The sequence below is a fragment of the Microcebus murinus genome, chromosome 22, assembly GCF_040939455.1.
Source record: "Microcebus murinus isolate Inina chromosome 22, M.murinus_Inina_mat1.0, whole genome shotgun sequence".
Taxonomy (NCBI): domain Eukaryota; kingdom Metazoa; phylum Chordata; class Mammalia; order Primates; family Cheirogaleidae; genus Microcebus; species Microcebus murinus.
Genome location: NC_134125.1, coordinates 26,176,632 through 26,194,844, shown reverse-complemented (window position 1 = coordinate 26,194,844; position 18,213 = coordinate 26,176,632). Strand labels below are relative to the sequence as shown.

The 18,213-nt window shown below is 51.5% G+C and overlaps 1 protein-coding gene across 2 annotated transcripts in view; it reads left to right on the top strand.

The window, feature by feature from the left end:
• DGCR2 (DiGeorge syndrome critical region gene 2) overlaps positions 1-18,213 on the top strand; it is a 104,085-nt gene that overhangs the window by 73,305 nt on the left and 12,567 nt on the right. For both annotated transcript variants that reach the window (XM_075996779.1, XM_075996778.1), the window contains 3 exons: positions 157-233; positions 7,242-7,418; positions 14,459-14,662. In XM_075996779.1, coding sequence (XP_075852894.1) covers positions 157-233; positions 7,242-7,418; positions 14,459-14,662 — 458 coding nt within the window. The remainder of the gene's footprint in view (positions 1-156; positions 234-7,241; positions 7,419-14,458; positions 14,663-18,213) is intronic.

The window sequence follows — 18,213 nt, the reverse complement described above, 5'->3', positions numbered from 1 at the left end:
CATTTGATTAAAATTAAGCGTTAATCTTCAATCTCTCCTGTTTTAGAAGGTCGGTGTTTTGGGGGTCAGTGTAAGTGTTAGAATGCACAAGCGCTGTCATCCATAGACGGCACACCCCCCCCACCCCCGCTGAGGTCTCCATCTCTGTCCCTGCAGGCTGTGGGTCGGCTATCAGTATGTTGTCACCGGCCGGAACCGCTCCTTGGAAGGTCACTGGGAGGTGGCGTTCAAAGGTGAGCCTTTTTGGTCTGCCAGGGTTGCTGAGTTTGAAAGCAGGGGAGGGGGACTCGTCGTGACTCGGGGAATATTGCTGGGGTCCCCCTCCTCGCTCTCACTGGCACCCAGGGGTGCCTGCACAGCGAACATGGGGAGAGTGGTGCCCCCTTACGGGGGTCTGTGGTCCTGGGAGGGCGCCCTAGGGCAGCATGGCCCGCAGGTCAGGCCCTGATGGGGCTGGGCCCTTCCCTGGAGCCTGTTGTTGCTTCTCGCCTTGGCCGGCTTCATACACTGTCCATCCTCCCTTTAAAGTCAAGGACATCAGGGCATGAAAATGAGCATACAGAGGGAGCCACCGGCATGCCAGGGAGGGAAGCCAGGGCAGAGAAGCCAGAGTTGGAGTCCAAAACCTGAAGGAAGCTGTTAGGCAGACAGAGCTGAAATAGCTCACGGGTGTTCAGAGATTTGTGCTCAGCTGCTCAGAAACAACCAAGGCAGCATACAGGAGGCGTGGCTGCTGCAAGCAGCAGAGTCATGCCCTGACACGCGCCTCCTCTCCTGTCCCTCCCGTCCACCCTCGCGGCACTGGTGAGCCCTGCTGGGCCCCGCTGCACCCTCTCCAGTTCCGCCTGCCTCACGGGCTCTTGTTGGGCCGCTCGAGCTCACTCTTTTTTTTTTTTTTTGAAACAGAGTCTCACTGTGTTGCCCAGGCTAGAGTGAGTGCCGTGGCGTCAGCCTAGCTCACAGCAACCTCAATCTCCTGGGCTCAAGCGATCCTCCTGCCTCAGCCTCCCAAGTAGCTGGGACTACAGGCATGCGCCACCATGCCCCGCTAATTTTTTCTATATATATCAGTTGGCCAATTAATTTCTTTCTATTTATAGTAGAGACGGGGTCTCGCTCTTGTTCAGGCTGGTTTCGAACTCCTGACCTCAAGTGATCCACCACCTCGGCCTCCCAGAGTGCTAGGATTACAGGCACCCAGCCAGAGCTTATTCTTTTTTTACTTTTTTACAGAAGTATGCAGGGCCGCTTGAGCTTAGATTGAGGTGTTTTCCCCAAACACATCCCAGCGCTGCTGTTGCTGTCTTCAGTGTCGCTGAGGCAGCAAATGAGGGGTGCTCGGCCTGGGGACAAGGTTGACAGGGCCGGGCGGGGCGGTCCTGGCAGCTGGGGTGGAGCAGGGACGGAGGTGTGGGCTGCAGAGCCGGGCGGAGAGGGCCGAAGTGCTGGCCCTCCTGCTCGGCAGGCGTCCCCACTCCGTGTCCTCGGACAAGCTGCGAGAGCTCCGCCACGTTGCAGCCCCGGCTCCGTGAACGCGCCGCTCAGACTGCCCGCCGGAAGAGCTGGCAAGTATGCGGCTCTGGGTTTTAGGCGCCAGGGTCACAGCATGCCACGTGGAAGGCAAGTCTTGTAACACTTTTTCCTCTGCCCCCGGCACAGCTGCCCGAGGTGAAGCTTTGAAACGGTGCAGTTGTGGGCTGGGCCACTGCCTCGCCCACGGCATGTTCCGGATGGACAGGGCCCAGGTCCTCGTCCCTGGAGAGAGGGTGGCGAGGGGCCTGGGTGGGCACCACTGGGGCCTCGGGAGAGCAAAGCTGTAATTTAGAGAAAGGTCTGGCCCGTGCGCAGACACTGGCAGCTGCGTGGCCTGGCGCTCCCTGGTCGTGCGCCCGGTGCGAGGGGCCGGGGCGGGCGTGGGGGCGCCCTGAGCACCTGGAGCTCCGCGTGGTGGCAGCTTGTGCCTCCCTAACTGGACTTGGGAGCCCTGATACTGGATTTGAGCGGTGGTCACAACCAACATGTGGCTAGAAAAGATCCTTCTGCTACAGGTCACTGGCTCTTGACACAGCTGAGCGTCGTGAGTGCTTCTGGAGCCAAAGAAGCAGAAAAGCATGCATAGCCTAGCGCAATAATCTTGATGGCTTCCTGCCTTCAGGTGCGGGTGCTCATAAAAACCTTCAGGGAACGGAGAGGTAGTTGGTATGCGGGCTCCCGGCAGACTCATTTTCTCAGGCGTAATGGTTGTGGCTGTGTGCTTTTGGGAGGCTCGCGCCTTTGCCTGGGAGCCAGCGCCCTGCTGTCTGTGGGGTGGCCCCAGAGGAGCGGCCCTGTCGCAAAGGCCCCCTCACAGCGGCCCCAGAGGAGCGGCCCCGTCGCAAAGGCCCCCTCACAGCGGCTCCAGAGGAGCGGCCCCGTCGCAAAGGCCCCTCACAGCGGCTCCAGAGGAGCGGCCCCGTCGCAAAGGCCCCCTCACAGCGGCTCCAGAGGAGCGGCCCCGTCGCAAAGGCCCCCTCACAGCGGCTCCAGAGGAGCGGCCCCGTCGCAAAGGCCCCTCACAGCGGCTCCAGAGGAGCGGCCCCGTCGCAAAGGCCCCTCACAGCGGCTCCAGAGGAGCGGCCCCGTCGCAAAGGCCCCTCACAGCGGCCCCAGAGGAGCGGCCCCGTCGCAAAGGCCCCCTCACAGCGGCCCCAGAGGAGCGGCAGTGTCGCAAAGGCCCCCTCACAGCGGCTCCAGAGGAGCGGCCCCGTCGCAAAGGCCCCCTCACAGCGGCCCCAGAGGAGCAGCCCTGTCGCAAAGGCCCCCTCACAGCGGCCCCAGAGGAGCGGCCCCGTCGCAAAGGCCCCCTCACAGCGGCCCCAGAGGAGCGGCCCCGTCGTCGCAAAGGCCCCCTCACAGCGGCCCCAGAGGAGCGGCCCCGTCGCAAAGGCCCCTCACAGCGGCTCCAGAGGAGCGGCCCCGTGGCAAAGGCCCCTCACAGCGGCCCCAGAGGAGCGGCCCCGTCGCAAAGGCCCCTCACAGCGGCCCCAGAGGAGCGGCCCTGTCGCAAAGGCCCCCTCACAGCGGCCCCAGAGGAGCGGCCCTGTCGCAAAGGCCCCTCACAGCCGCCCCAGACAGAGGAGCCGCACAGTGCGGGTGCGGGTCGGCGTTGAGGACGTGCTGCACTCTTCGCTGTGTTGTTGTGCATTTTAAAATTTGATGTACTAGGCCGGGCGCGGTGGCTCACGCCTGTAACCCTAGCATTCTGGGAGGCCGAGATGGGCAGATTGCTCGAGGTCAGGAGTTCGAAACCAGCCTGAGCAAGAGCGAGACCCCGTCTCTACTATAAATAGAAAGAAATTAATTGGCCAGCTAATACATATACAAAAAATTAGCCAGGCATGGTGACGCATGCCTGTAGTCCCAGCTTCTCGGGAGGCTGAGGCAGGAGGATTGCTTGAGCCCAGGAGTGTGAGGTTGCTGTGAGCTAGGCTGACGCCATGGCACTCACTCTAGCCTGGACAGCAAAGTGAGACTCTGTCTCAAAAAAATTTTTTTTTACACACTAAAAGCATTTAAGAAGATTTCTGCTAAGAAACTGCAGAGTGAAGAAAACAGTGAAAACACGGGCGAGTGGACAGGAGAGCGGGGAGCCAGCCCCTGCTGTGGGCGCGGCGCCAAGCAGAGCGCAGCAGGTCGAGACGCCGGCCCAGGGCAAAGGCACCAAAACACAACCGGCTATATTCAAATCTCTGCAAGTGATGATGAATGCTTCCCTAAGAAGATTCCGTGCCCAAGAATAGTAGTACCTAATGGCAATAGGAGGGCCTCACGGTAAGATGTTTAACAATGTTTATTTCATCAACGTTTTGTCCAGCTCTTTCTTCTGTTTATTTATTTTTGTGAGCAGTTTCGCTCTGTTGTCTTGGCTGGAGTGCTATGGCGTCATCCCAGCTCACTGTAGCCTCAAACTCCTGGGCTTCAGCGATCCTCCCACCTCAGCTTCCCGAGTGGCTGGGACTGTGGGTGCCACTGTGCCTGGCCAATTTTTTCTATTGTTGGTAGAGACAGAGTCTCACTCTTGGTGAGGCTGGTCTTGAACTCCTGGCCTAAAGTGATCCTCCCACCTCAGCCTCCCAGAGTGCTAGGATTACAGGCGTGAGCCACCAAGCCCCGCCTTTTTTTTTCTTAACGTATTACCTTACGGGGTGGGCGCAATGGTGCATGAGTAACATTGTATATATTTATTATGCATACATACATTTTAAATTTGGAGTTCATTCCCCTCAGGGGTCCTGTGGGGCTTGGGAGTTGACCTCTCTGGCCTTTCCCCTGGGTCCATGCCAGCCTGTGAGCTCCACCCTGGGGTGCCGAAACGCTGCAGGTCCTCCTGTGCCTTGGAGACAGAGCTGCCACCAAACGCTATAAGGCCAGTGTTTTTATAGCATTTGCACAGAAAGTTTGAAAAGAATCACAGATCCCTATTGTCTAGAGAGAATCAGTCACATTTCCCACGTGCTGTGCCACCCCCGGGCTTTACATCCTCTCTGCCAACAGTATCACTCTGATTTGGGGTTATATATACTTCACATTTATTTTATTTATTTTTTATTTTTTTGAGACAGTCTGGCTTTGTTGCCCAGGCTAGAGTGAGTGCTGTGGCGTCAGCCTAGCTCACAGCAACCTCATACTCCTGGGCTCAAGCAATCCTCCTGCCTCAGCCTCCCGAGTAGCTGGGACTACAGGCATGCGCCCCCATGCCTGGCAAATTTTTCCTATATATTTTTAGTTGGCCAATTAATTTCTTTCTATTTATAGTAGAGACGGGGTCTCGCTCTTGCTCAGGCTGGTTTTGGACTCCTGACCTCGAGCAGTCCGCCCGCCTCGGCCTCCCAGAGTGCTAGGACTACAGGCGTGAGCCACCGCGCCCGGCCTTCATATTTATTTTAAAACACAAAAGTGGAAATACATAATGTGTTTCAGTGTGTCTGTGTGTTGTGTGACTTGTTCATTTAAGATTCACTGGAAGCCTTTGCCCCGTTTGTCCCGGTCTCTGCACACGCACACCCTAACTGGGTGCACTCGTGTCACTGGTTGGCTGGCATCAGCAGGCACGTGACTTGGTGGGAGCCTTCTTTTCTCCCGGGTTTCTTTGCAGATGTGGCCAGTCCTTTGTGGTCTCCGTCTTCCCTGCCCTGGTGCCAGGCCCGAGTGGGGACATGCCCGTGTCATGTCGTAGGGCCCTGGCCTGTGCGGTCCGCAGACAGGGCTGCAGTCCCGGACCAGCCGGGGGGAGCTCGCGGTCAGCAGGGAGGGCGGGGCCGGGCTGCTCTAGCCTGCTGGAAGGCGCAGTGTGGAGAGCCTGCCCGCTGGGCGCGGTGCCGCTCAGGTTGGAATGGGGCAAGGTGGAGTCAGGCCTCCGTCCCCAGAGGAAAGACAGCCCCCAAGCTCGGCAGCTGCCTCTGTCATGGGCTGTGGGGAAGCCCCAGACAGCCCGATGGGCCCCGTGCAGGCTCCCCTGCAGTGTCGGGGTGGCAGGGCAGCAAGGGGAGGCTCCTGGTGCGTCCAGAGAAGCGAGCGTGGCAGTAGCGCCTGGACGGGCTTCTCCCAAGCTGAGGGAGCGGGCTGGCTGCCGAGGCGTGCAGCAGGAGGCAGTTAGGCGGCATTCACACGCCCTCTCGTGTCAGGCGTGGGAGCCTGTGGTTGGTGACAGCCCAGCCTGAGGCCGCCTGCGGCGCCGTGCTGTGCAGTGCCTGTATGGACTGACGGGAGCGGTGTCTGGAGACCTGCTGCCACCCCGTGGGGCCCAGGACACCGTGGTGGCAGTTGTGGGGGTTTGGGGAAGGCCACTGCAGCTGGGAGACGGAACAGCACGGGCGGTGGCTCCTAGTGGCTGGCCAGGGCGCTCACAGCGCCTTTCTCCAGGATGGGGCTCCTTCGGGAAAAGCAGGGTGTCGGGCGGGCAGCTGGGGCTGCCCAGGAGGGGAGGTTCACGAGAAAGACCTTGAAGAGTCGTCCCCAGTGAAGGACAGCCACCCTCCTGGCTCCTCTTACGCCCCACACCATTTTAGAGAAGTCCAGGATCTTGTCACTTGTCACCAACCTCACACAGCCCCACCTGGACCCGATGCCCTGACTGCCACTCACCCGCTGCCCGCCTGTCCCCAGCCCCGTCTCCTCACACAGTTGCCAGAGGGCCCTTTCCACCCCAGCTCTCGTTTCTCATGGCGACCACAGTCCCACTGAGGCCAGCAGCCCCCTCACTCTCTGCCCCACTGTGAGTCCAGCAGCTCCCTGGGCAGACGCCCCCACACGTGTTGATGTGGCTGGCTGCTAGGACGGGAGCGTGTCTTTTTTTTTTTTCCGCCCAGAATATTAGGGGAGTACAAACGTTTTGGTTATATGATTTGCTCTTGTGCAGCTTGAGTCAAGGTTGCAAGTGTGCCCCTCACCAAGGTAAGCGGCGTTGTACCCATTTGGTGTGAATCTGCCCTCCCCTTCCCACCTGCTTGGTTTCCGTTGAGTTTTACTGCCATATGTGCACGTGGCTGTTGATCCATTAGTTCCAACTAATCAGCTCTCCAACTGCGTGTGGCTCAGTGGGGCCATGGCATAGGCCTGCGTGAACCTCATTTGGCCAGTTGTCTGAGCCACCCTCGGACTTGGCTCTTCCCTGGTCTAGGCGGCTTTTAGGGGTGGACGCCGGGTACCGGCACTGCGCCCTGAGAGGTCACTTGTGGCCTGGCTGAGCCTTGCCGCCTTGCGCTGTAGCTGTGCCGTGAGGTCTGGGCTGGCAAATAGCCCCAGCACTGAGGGGTTTTTTTTTAAGTCTGGGAGGAACCTGTTCATTTCTCAGCCCGCGAGATGAGAAGCCAACTAATAAAATAGTCTTTAAAAGGGGAAGAAGGCTGCCCGGGCAAAGGCACTTCTGGGAGACGCGGATGTCTGTGGGCGTGGAGACGGGCGTCTCCAGAGAGCCGGCCTCTCCCCTGCACGCCTCCTGCCATGGTGTGCACGGTCGAGACAGGCAGGATGCTGGGGCCCGGGGGGCCCTGGGAAAGGGAGCACAGCTGGGGTGGCGGCTGCTGCCAGCCAGGGATGGGCCGTGCAGGCCTGGGCGCTTTGCCGGAGCTCCTGCCACGGCGCCCTGTCCATACGCGGCCTTGCAGTCTGCGTGCAGTTTGGCTGACAGCCACGCGGGCGCCACAGCCCGTCTTGGGCGCGCGTGTCTCACCTGCTGACGCTGTGTGTCTGTCCCCCCCCAGGCTCCTCGGAGGTGTTCCTGCCCCCAGACCCCATCTTCGCCTCGGCCATGTCTGAGAGCGACAACGTGCTCTGCGCCCAGCTCCAGTGCTTCCACTTCCCCACCCTGCGGCACCACGACCTCCACAGCTGGCATGCCGAGAGCTGCTACGAGAAGTCTTCGTTTCTGTGCAAAAGAAGTAAGCCCCTGGAAGGCACTGGGCCCCGTGTCACCTCCAGGGGACTCCGACCGGGAGGAGCTCCGAGGCGGAGTCCCTTTTGCTGTGTTGCGGCCAGACACCCTCGCCGGCTCACACCTTGAGCTACCTGGCCTGTCTGCAGCTCTGCGGCCTCGGTGGCTGGTCGGCATCTCTGAGCCCACGGCTCTTTCCCGGGATGGAGACCATTAGTCCTACCTTCGTTGTTTCAGCGCCATTAGGCAATCAGGCGGGAACAGTGACCCAAGGCCTTGTCAATCCCATGGCGTCTCTGGAGCATCCGAATAAGTCGGTCACCTTTGTCTGCTGTCTGCGGATCCTTCTTTGACCCTTCTCTCCGCGTCTCTGACTGCCTTGTCCGGTCTGCTCCTCCTTTCCCGGGTCTGTCCCTGTCCCTCTGCCAGCCCACTCCGATTCCATATCAAGGTCTTATTCAGCTTTGGGGGCTCAAAGTGTGGCTGTGCCCACTGAGGGCAGGGCCCCCTGCCTCCTCCAGCCCTCTGCGACGGGGCCGGGGCAGGGCCACTTCTGCTGACTGAGTCTGGTTTCCAGAGCGTCTGAGCTGGCTGCCGGACTCCACGCCAGCCCGGGCTCTGCCAGCCGAGCAGCAGCATCCCGACCAGCGCTGGCGCCCAGCGTCGCGGCTCCCCCACCTTGTTCTGACTGTCATGGTGCCTGTGCTTGGCCCTGTTCTCGTCTGTATGAATTTTAGGGTGAATTTCTGAATTCACTTATTCTTTCAGTTTGTGGATTTTGCTAGATTTTCTGTTTGTAGAGGGTTGTTTCTTCTTTCAAGTCTTTGACTGTTATTTCTTTACCTTTTTTACCCCCGGTATTAACTTTTCTCACTAAGTTCTCCAGTTTAGTGTTGATTAGAAATGGTGGTAGTGAGCATTCTTGTCTTCTCAACATAAGGAGAATGCTGTCAGTGTGCTGTGTGTGTTCTAATACGTTCTGCAGGGTTTTAGAGCACACCTCCATGAGGTTAAGGAAGTTCCTTTCTATTCCTACTCTGCTGGGAATATTTGTGTTACAAAAATGTATTGATTTTTATTAAATGCTTTTTGGCATTTATTGGGATGATATGATTTTTCTTTAATCTGTTCATTTATTATTTTACATTAATAGATTTTATGATGTTAAATCATCTTTATGGGTTTTGTGTGTGTGTGTGTGTATATATATATATATCATGTTGCTGGATTTGGTTTGTGATATTCTATTTAAAGTTTTTGAAACTCTTTTAACAAGTGAGCGTGGCCTGTCACTGCCCTTCTCTGTGCTGTCCTTGACTCGTGTGTGTCAGGGACAGGGCCTCACTCTGCTGCCGGGGGGCAGGGGCCACTTACAAGCCGCGTCATGGCGCACCACGGCCTGGAGCACCAGGGCCCAGGCCATCCTCCCGCCTCAGCCTCCCGACAGCTGCAACTACAGGCACGCGCCTCCACGCCCAGCTGATTTTTTCTATTTTTAGTACAGATGGGGTCTCACTCTTGCTCAGGCTGGTCTCAAACTGTGCTCACACGATCCGCCCGCCTCGGCCTCCCAGAGTGCTAGGATTACAGGCGTGAGCCACCACACCCAATATATATATATATATATATATATATATATATATTTTTATCATTTGAGAGTAAACTGGAGACATTGTGGACCTGGAGCCTTAAATACTTCAGTGTATATTTCCTAAGAATAAGGACACTCTCTTATGTTCCCACAGTAGTTTGATCAAAATGAGAACACTTCACATGGATACAATACCATATAATAACCCACAATCCATTATTCTACCTCTAGTTTTGTCAGTTGTTCTAATAATATATATATGTGTATATATATATAAATATATATATATATATAAATATATATATATATATATATATTTTTTTTTTTTTTGAGACAGGATCTCTCTGTCGCCTGGGCTAGAGTGCAATGGCATCATCATAGCTCACAGCAACCACAAACTCCTAGGCTAAAGTGATCCTCCTACCTCAGCCTGAGTAGCTGGGACTACAGGTGCGTGCCACCGTGCCCAACTGATTTTTTTCTGTTTTCATTAGAGACAGGGTCTTGCTCTTGCTCAGGTCTCAAACTCCTGGCCTCCAGCAGTCCTCCCGCCTTAGCCTCCCAAAGTGCTAGGATTATAGGTATGAGCCACTGTACCCAGCCCCAATAATATCCTTTATAGCTGTTTTTTTTCCTGTTCCAGAATCCAGTCCAAAATCATGTATTGCATCTAGTTGTCATATCCCAAGTCTCCTTTTTGTCTGTCAGTTTTGAGTAATTTCTATTGACCTGTCCTCAGTTTTATTAATTCTTTCCTCAGCTGTGTCACATCTACTTATGAGCCTGTTGAAGGCATTCTTCATCTGTCTTGTTCATTTTTCAATTTCTGGGGATTCTGTTTGATTCTTTGTTATGGTTTCCAGCTCTCTGCTGAATTTTCCATCTGATATTATGTATTGTCTACTGTTTCCATTGGAGCCTTTAACATATCAATCATAGTTATTTTAAATGCTTTGTAGTATAGTTCCTTCATCTGTTTCATATCTGAGTCTAGTTTTATTGATGGTTTTGTCTCTAGAGCATGGTGCTTTTTTTTCTGATCTTTTTATTGAAAATTGGACATCTTGTGTGGAACGATAAAGACTGGGTTCAGTAGTTTTGGTGCTTGCAAATCGCTACACCTTTCCTTCCACTAGGCCTTTAGTGCGGGTGGTCTTTAGCGCAGTAAGAGGGTGTTAATCTGGGCGAGGTTTGGGCTGTGCTTGGGGTCGCTGGTGTGTGTTCACCCTCAGTGCACCCCAGGCTTCACATTCAGTAGGTGCCTTGCATTTTGGGGTGGGGCTGGTTTGCCAGAGGGTTTTTCTTAATGTCTGCTCCACTTTTGACTTTAGGTCATCCCTTTGGGCCACATCTCAAGAGTCTGTCTCTTGTGAGCCTTCTAGCAGCAGTGACTTGTGACTCAAGGTTTGTTAGCCTGCTGGTGGTGGGGCTGATGCTCTGATGGCCTAGGACCTGCCCTGGGCCTCCAGGGTGGCGCCTTTTCAAGTGCTTCTCTCTCCTCCAGGTGGAGCTAGGTCCAGAACATGGGTTTTCACCAGGGCCCTAGAGATTCCAGTTGTACTCTGATTGGAGGCAGGTTGCCAAAACAGGACAGTTTTGATGATTGGTTTGGAAAGCATATTTGGCTTTCTCTGGTGGGTTCTGAGCTGAAAGTATGAACATGAAATAGGGAAGCTGGTGGTCACTGACCAGATCCTGACTTCCCTGGGCTGGTCGCTGCAGATGTGGGTCATTATGAAGCAGAAAAGCTCTGTACATGGAGCATGTAACCTTTGGAGGTTTGCCTTTTTCACTCATAATTCCCTGCATAATCATCCAAATTACTACTTACGTCAGTAATTTGTTCCTTGTTCCTTGCAGTAATTTTTTCTTGCTGAGTAGCATTTCATGTTTTTGTTCACAGTTTAACCATCCAACTTATTGGAGGACATCTGGGCTGATTCCAGTTTGGGGCTATTACAGTGAAAGCTACTGTGAACATTTGCATTACAGGTTTTTGTGTAAATATAAGTTTTCATTTTTGGGGGGATAAATGCCCAGGGCTGTGGTTGCTGGGTCATGTGGTAGTTGCGTGTTTAGTTTGTCTGTGCACAGCAGACTGTTTCGAGCAGCTGTGCTGTTTCACACCCTTCCAGCCACGGGCCCCACATCCTCCCAGCACTTGTTGTTTTCACTGTTTTCCTTTGAGCACTTCGGTTAGGAATGTAGTCCTAGCTCCTTGTGGTTTTAATTTGCATTTCCCTAAGGCTAATGCTGTTAAAACTTTTTCATGTGCTTATCTGCCATCTGTATATTCTCTTGGGAGAAATATCTTTTCATGTCATTTGTCCATTTTCTCATTGCGTCGTTTCCCTTACTGTTGAGTTTTTTTTCTTTTTCCTCGGCATATTATGGGGGTACAGATTTTAAAGTTTCAATAAATGCCCTTCCCCCCCCCCAAGTCTGAGTTTCCAGCATGACCATCCCCCAGATGGTGCACATCTCACTCATTATGTATGTATGTACCCGCCCCCGCCCCCCTCCCCCCTGCCCAATACCCTATTACTGTAGTACCTATGTGTCCACTTAGGTGCTGCTCAGTTAATACCAGTTTGCTGGTGAGTATATGTGCTGCTTGTTTTTCCATTCTTGGGATACTTAGTAGTATGGGTTCCAGCTCTAACCAGGAAAATATAAGATGTGCTATGTCACCGTTGTTTCTTAGAGCTGAATAGTACTCCATGGTATACATATACCACATTTTATTAATCCATTCTTGGATTGATGGACACAGCCTTGCAATTATGAATTGTGCTGCTATAAACATTCGAGTGCAGATGTCTTTTTTGTAGAGTGTCATTGGATCTTTTGGGTAGATTACTGTTGAGTTTTGAGAGTCCTTCATGAATTCTAGATACCAGTCCTTTGTCGTGTATGTGGTTTGCAGTATTTTTCCTAGTCTTATAGCTTGTCTTCATCCACTTCACATGAGCTTTCATAAAACGAAAGTTTTTAGTTTCAATAAAGTGTTAGTTATCAGTTTTTTCTTTTAGGAGTCATTCTTTTGGTGGGTCAGGTCCAAATATTCTGCCTGGCCTTATGTTCTGAAGAGAGTTTCTCCTAGGTTTTTTTCCTAAAAGCTTTATAGTTTTATATTTTATTTTTAATTCTATGATGTATTTTGAATTAATTTTTTAAAATAGGATATGAGATTTAGGTGAAGATTCTTTAGTCTAATATAGCTTTGCTCCCATAGCCAACTTTGTACTATTATTAGCAAACATATTATACATACGTTATATTTCTATATGTTATAGACCCAACACTATATTATATACATATTATTTTATACAGTTGCTTTTTTTTTTTTTTTTTTTTTTGAGACAGAGTCTTGCTTTGTTGCCCAGGCTAGAGTGAGTGCCGTGGCGTCAGCCTAGCTCACAGCAACCTCAAACTCCTGGGCTCGAGCGATCCTTCTGTCTCAGCCTCCCGAGTAGCTGGGACTACAGGCATGCGCCACCATGCCCGGCTAATTTTTATATATATATATCAGTTGGCTAATTAGTTTCTTTCTATTTATAGTAGAGACGGGGTCTCGCTCTTGCTCAGGCTGGTTTTGAACTCCTGACCTTGAGCAATCCGCCCGCCTCGGCCTCCCAGAGAGCTAGGATTACAGGCGTGAGCCACCGCTCCCGGCCTATACAGTTGCTTTTTAAATTAGTTAAAAGAAAAAAGGAGAAAAAAGAGGCATTCATGCTATAATTTATAATTACATAATTACCTTTACTGGTGCTTTTTGGTTTTTTGTGTGTATTCGAATTATTATCTGAGACTCACTTGCAAAAGCAAGAAGCAGTTCCTTTGGTGTCCCTTGTAAGGCAAGTCTCTGCAAGCAACAAATTCTCTTAGTTTTTGTCTGTCTGGGAAAATATTTTGTTTTCATTTTTGAAAGATAGCTTTGCTGGCCCAGGTGGGAGGATCGCTTGAGCTCAGGAGTTCAAGACCAGCCTGAGCAAGAGCAAGACCCTGTCTCTACTAAAAATAGAAAGAAAAAAAAATTAGCCAGTCAACTAAAAATAGAAACAAAAAATTCGCTGGATGTGGTGGCGCATGCCTGTAGTCCCAGCTACCCGGGAGGCTAGGGCAGAAGGATCACTTGAGCCCAGGAGTTTGGGGCTAATTGCTGTGAGCTAGGCTGATGCCATGGCACTCTAGCCTGGGCAACAGAGTGAGACTCTGTCTCAAAAAAAGAAATACTTTTACTGGATGTGGATTCTTGGTTGATAGTTTTCTCTGAGCACTTTGAATATATCATTCCACTGTGTCTGGCCTCTATTGTTTCTGCTGAGAAGCCAGTTGTTAATCTTATTGGGGCTCCCTTATAAGTAATAACTCATCTTCTGTTTCCTGTTTTTAAGGTTATCCCCCTTGTCTGACTTTCAGCACTTTTACTAAGATGCACCAGTTTGCGGTTTCAGCACTTTTACTAAGATGCACCAGTTTGCGGATACTTCACATTTTTTTTACTTGAAGTTTGTTGAGCTTCTGGATGTGTAGGTTTTGTTTTTCAATGAATTTGGGTAGTTTTCAGCTATTATTTCTGTGACTGTTTTTTCTGATCCTTTTGTTTCTCCTCTCCTTTGGTACTCCCGTTTCACATGTGTTGCTGTGCTGAATGGTGTCCCACATTTCTCTGAGAGCTCTGTTCATTTTCTTCGTTGTTTTTTCTCTGTTTTAGCAAGGAATACTTTTTTTGTGAGTTTTTGCCCTGGGGGTTTCTGACCACATGAATAACATAGATTTGACTCTTATTCCAGACATCCCTACCCCATTTGGAGACTGGAAGAAGCTTCCTTCTCATGTTCCTTTGCCTTTCACTGAATATGTGTCCCTTTGAGGCCCCTCATCCTCACACCCTCCCCCAGGCGTCTGTCCTGCCAGGACTCTAGCTGCGCCACTCCTCGCACTCCATCCCTAGGTCAGGTCTGTGCAGAATCTCCTGTGTGTGATTCCGGTGCAGTGGATCTTCTTCCCAGGCAGAGCTGGCAGCTTCCTTGGAGACTTATTTGAGACGCATTTTGATTTTAAAACAGTTAATATTCACGGCAGCCGCATCTTAGAGTTGGAGGAACTCTCGTAAGTAAACTGTTTAGGCAACTTCAAAGCAAACCCTTCTGCAGGATAGTCGCCCAGGAGTCTGGCATTCTCTTCCAGCCTGGCCCTCTGGGGCTCTGTGGCCTACACCTGCCCTGGCCAGGTGTTCTTTGCCGTAACAATGTGTTGTGGTAACCACTCTCGGACCACCGCTCTCTGTGTCATGGGGCAGATTTACATTGCTCTAGCAGTGGGCAGGCTCTCAGACATGGGCTGGCCCCCTCCTCAGTTTCCCTGTTTGCCCTCCAGGCCCAAGTAGGGAGGGTCTGAGCCCCCTTTCCTGGTCACACACACACGTCTGTACACATGTGTGTTTGTTACAGGTCAGACATGTGTCGACATCAAGGACAATGTGGTGGATGAAGGATTCTACTTCACCCCCAAGGGGGATGACCCGTGCCTGAGCTGCACCTGCCACGGAGGGGAGCCTGAGATGTGTGTGGCCGCCCTTTGTGAGCGGCCTCAGGGCTGCCAGCAGTACCGCAAGGACCCTAAAGAGTGCTGCAAGTTCATGTGTCTGGACCCAGGTGAGACTCTTGCTGCTGGGTGACAAGCAGGCACCCCACTCAGGACTGGATGCTAGATGTCCCTTCACTTGGTTGGTGGTGGGGACTCACCCGGGGGCTCGTGGCGTGTGGTGCAGCAGCAGTGGCATCATTTGCTCACAGGGCTGTCTCAGAGGCTCTGGTGCTGCTACTGCAATGGGTTTGTCTCCTGTGACCTCTCAAGGTGCCTCATTCCCGTTCTCGGGTAACAGCATTCGCAAGTGAACGTAAACTTGAATGTGGCTGGCTGTCCACAAATCAGCTGGAGCTGATGGTTTCAAAGCTGTTCCCGCCTTTCTTTAAGAGTCAGAGCTAGAATTTATTCATGTTTGATCCTTCCTGTTTTTTTAGTATGATAATATGGAGGGTAGTGACAATTGGCATTGCTTATACTCATCAACTTTTACCGTTAGATTCTTCAAGAAAAAGATTAAATATCACCCTCAGTTTCAAGGTAAGACACCTCAGCAGGTGGTGCTTTAAGGTGGACCCTACGAGGAATCTGCTCTTGGAATAACCCTCTCCCTTCCACATGCAATAAAAGAGGAGCCAGTGGGATCCTGCTATCTGGGACCGTCAGCAACCCATTGCACTCCACGTGGCATGCCTCACCCTGCACACCAGGGCAGCCGCCAGCTCTGGCGGACTCAGATCTCAAGAGAACAGTAAATTGAACATGTGAACTTGTTTCTTTCTCGGGTGCCGCAGTGTGAGAACAGTGTGGCAAGGACTTGTGGCAGCCCCTTGGCTCTTGGACCCAGCCGAAGAGCAGCGTGGGTGGGGCGTGGTGGCTGTCTTCTTGCCCCAGGGCCCTGAGGAAGCGAGACGGTAGCTGGTGTACGAGGGAGACAGTGAGAGCTGTCCCCTCGGGGAATGTCGTCCACGTCCCTCCACACCAGACAGGCTGCTGGGTAGAGGACAGTCATCCTCCTGAGGGCGCTGTGTCTGAGGCCGGGCAGAAGTAGGCACTTAGGCACACGTGCCATCAGACATGTGCAGTTAACTGCGGCGAGCAGAGAGGCCACGTTTGCAGCCTAGCCCACCAGAGGACGCAGAGCTGGGGGTGGGAGAGGGTGGCACTCGGGTCCCACCCCACAGGCAGATGGTGTTCTGTTTGCACAGGGTGTATCTGTGGGGCTGGGAGAAGCACTGGTGGGCTGCTTACCAAATTTCCACGTCCCAGCCACGCTACCCCAAACCTCCAGCTCGTTTTCCATCTGTGGGAATCAAACTCTATTCACAAGCCATGTCACCTGGATTCCTGGTTCCATTTCTTGGGAGTCTACCAGTGCTGCCTCGCCACTCTATCCGAACTTTGTAAGGGTGACCAGACGTATACAAGGGTGCCCCGTCTGTGGGCACGTGTAGCCTAGGGAGCCTGCCCAGCCCTGAGGACTGCTCGGCAAAGTGGAGCCCTCAGTGCGTCTGGGCAGGCCCAGGGTGGCTGCGGTCCACTCTCCTGCACTGTGGCCACACTCCTGCAGGCTCCTGACCCTCTCCCAGAGCCCTTCTCCTGAGAAATGCCCTATTGCATCAAGAACAGAGATACTGCCATTGAGACTCTGGGAACAGGATCTCAGATGTTAAGCTTCAGAGTATCCCTTCCAACAAGGTAAGAGTGTCTGTTCTTCCACACTCTTCGTTGTTATACTCGGTCAAAGCCAGTGGCAGAAGGCAAGAAGAAATGAAAAGGCATCCAGACCAGAGGGGAAGAAATGAAGCCATCTCTCTTTGCAAATGACACAATTGCATAGAATATCCCAGAGAATCTACAGGAAAGTTACTAGAATTAATAAATGTGATTAGCAAGGTCTCCAGATATAAGATCAACATACAAAAATCCACTGTATTTACATGATCTACCTGTAATAGTTGGCAATTGAAATTTTAAGAAAGTAGCACTTATAATGGCACCAAAAACATGAAATGCTTAGTTATAAATCTTATAAAATATGCGTACCTTTTTTCTGTTTGCTGCAAACTAAAAAACTGGTGAAAAATGTCAAAGGCTTAACTAAAAGGAAAGATATACCATGTTCATGGATAAGTGGCTCAGTATCATTAGGAAGTTAATTCTTCCCAAATTGTAGATTCAGTGCGATCTCAACCAAATTTCCAGCAGACTTTTTTGTAGGCACTGACAAGCTGAGTATAAAATTATATAGAAAGCCAAGGGAGGCCGGGCGCGGTGGCTCACGCCTGTAATCCTAGCACTCTGGGAGGCCGAGGCGGGCGGATCCTTTGAGTTCAGGAGTTCGAAACCAACCTGAGCAAGAGCGAGACCCCGTCTCTACTATAAATAGAAACAAATTAATTGGCCAACTAATATATATACAAAAAAATTAGCCGGGCGTGGTGGTGCATGCCTGTAGTCCCAGCTACTCGGGAGGCTGAGGCAGAAGGATCGCTTGAGCCCAGGAGTTTGAGGTTGCTGTGAGCTAGGCTGACGCCACGGCACTCACTCTAGCCTGGGCAACAAAGTGAGACTCTGTCTCAAAAAAAAAAAAAAAAAAAAAAAGAAAGCCAAGGGAGTTAGAATAGCCAAAAACTTTTTATAAAGAAAGAAGTTGGAAAAAAAAAAAAAAAGAAAGAAGTTGGAAGATTGATGCTACCCGACTTATGACTTACTGTACAGCCATAGTTAACCAGAACAGTTTGGTGTTGATGAAAGAATAGACTTGTAGATTGCTCTAACAGAATAGTCCAGAAATAGTCCTATGTCCTATATGATCAAATGATCTTTGACAAAGGTGCCAAGGCAGTTAACTAGGAAAAGGATAGTCTTTCAACAAATAGTGCTGGGACGGTTTGACATCCATATGCAAAGAATAAGAACCTTACACCTCCTACTGTATATAAAATGTACTCTAAATGTCATAGACCTAAGTGTAGAACCTTAAACTGTAAAACTCCTAGAAGAAAACATGGGAGAGAAATCTTTGTGACCATAGGACAGGCAACATTTTTAGCATGATCCTTAAAAAACTGATAAATTAGACATCAAAACTGGAAACATCTTGTCTTTGGAAGACACTATTAAGGAAATGAAAAGACAAGCCACTGACAGAAGCAAAAAGAATATCTGTGTAATCCTAGCTCTTGGGAGGCCGAGGCGGGCGGATTGCTCAAGGTCAGGAGTTCAAAACCAGCCTGAGCAAGAGCGAGACCCCGTCTCTACTATAAATAGAAAGAAATTAATTGGCCAACTGATATATATATAAAAAAAAAAAAATTAGCCGGGCATGGTGGCGCATGCCTGTAGTCCCAGCTACCCGGGAGGCTGAGGCAATAGGATTACTTGAGCCCAGGAGTGTGAGGTTGCTGTGAGCTAGGCTGACGCCACGGCACTCACTCTAGCCTGGGCAACAAAGCGAGACTCTGTCTCAAAAAAAAAAAAAAAAAAAAAAAAGAATATCTGGAAAACACAAATCAGGCAAAGGTCTTGCGAACCCAAGGGCGTGGCTTCTTTCTGCTCCCCCTGCCATCTCTGACAGAGATTTGGAAACTGTTGCCGTGTAACCAAGCTCAGTGAG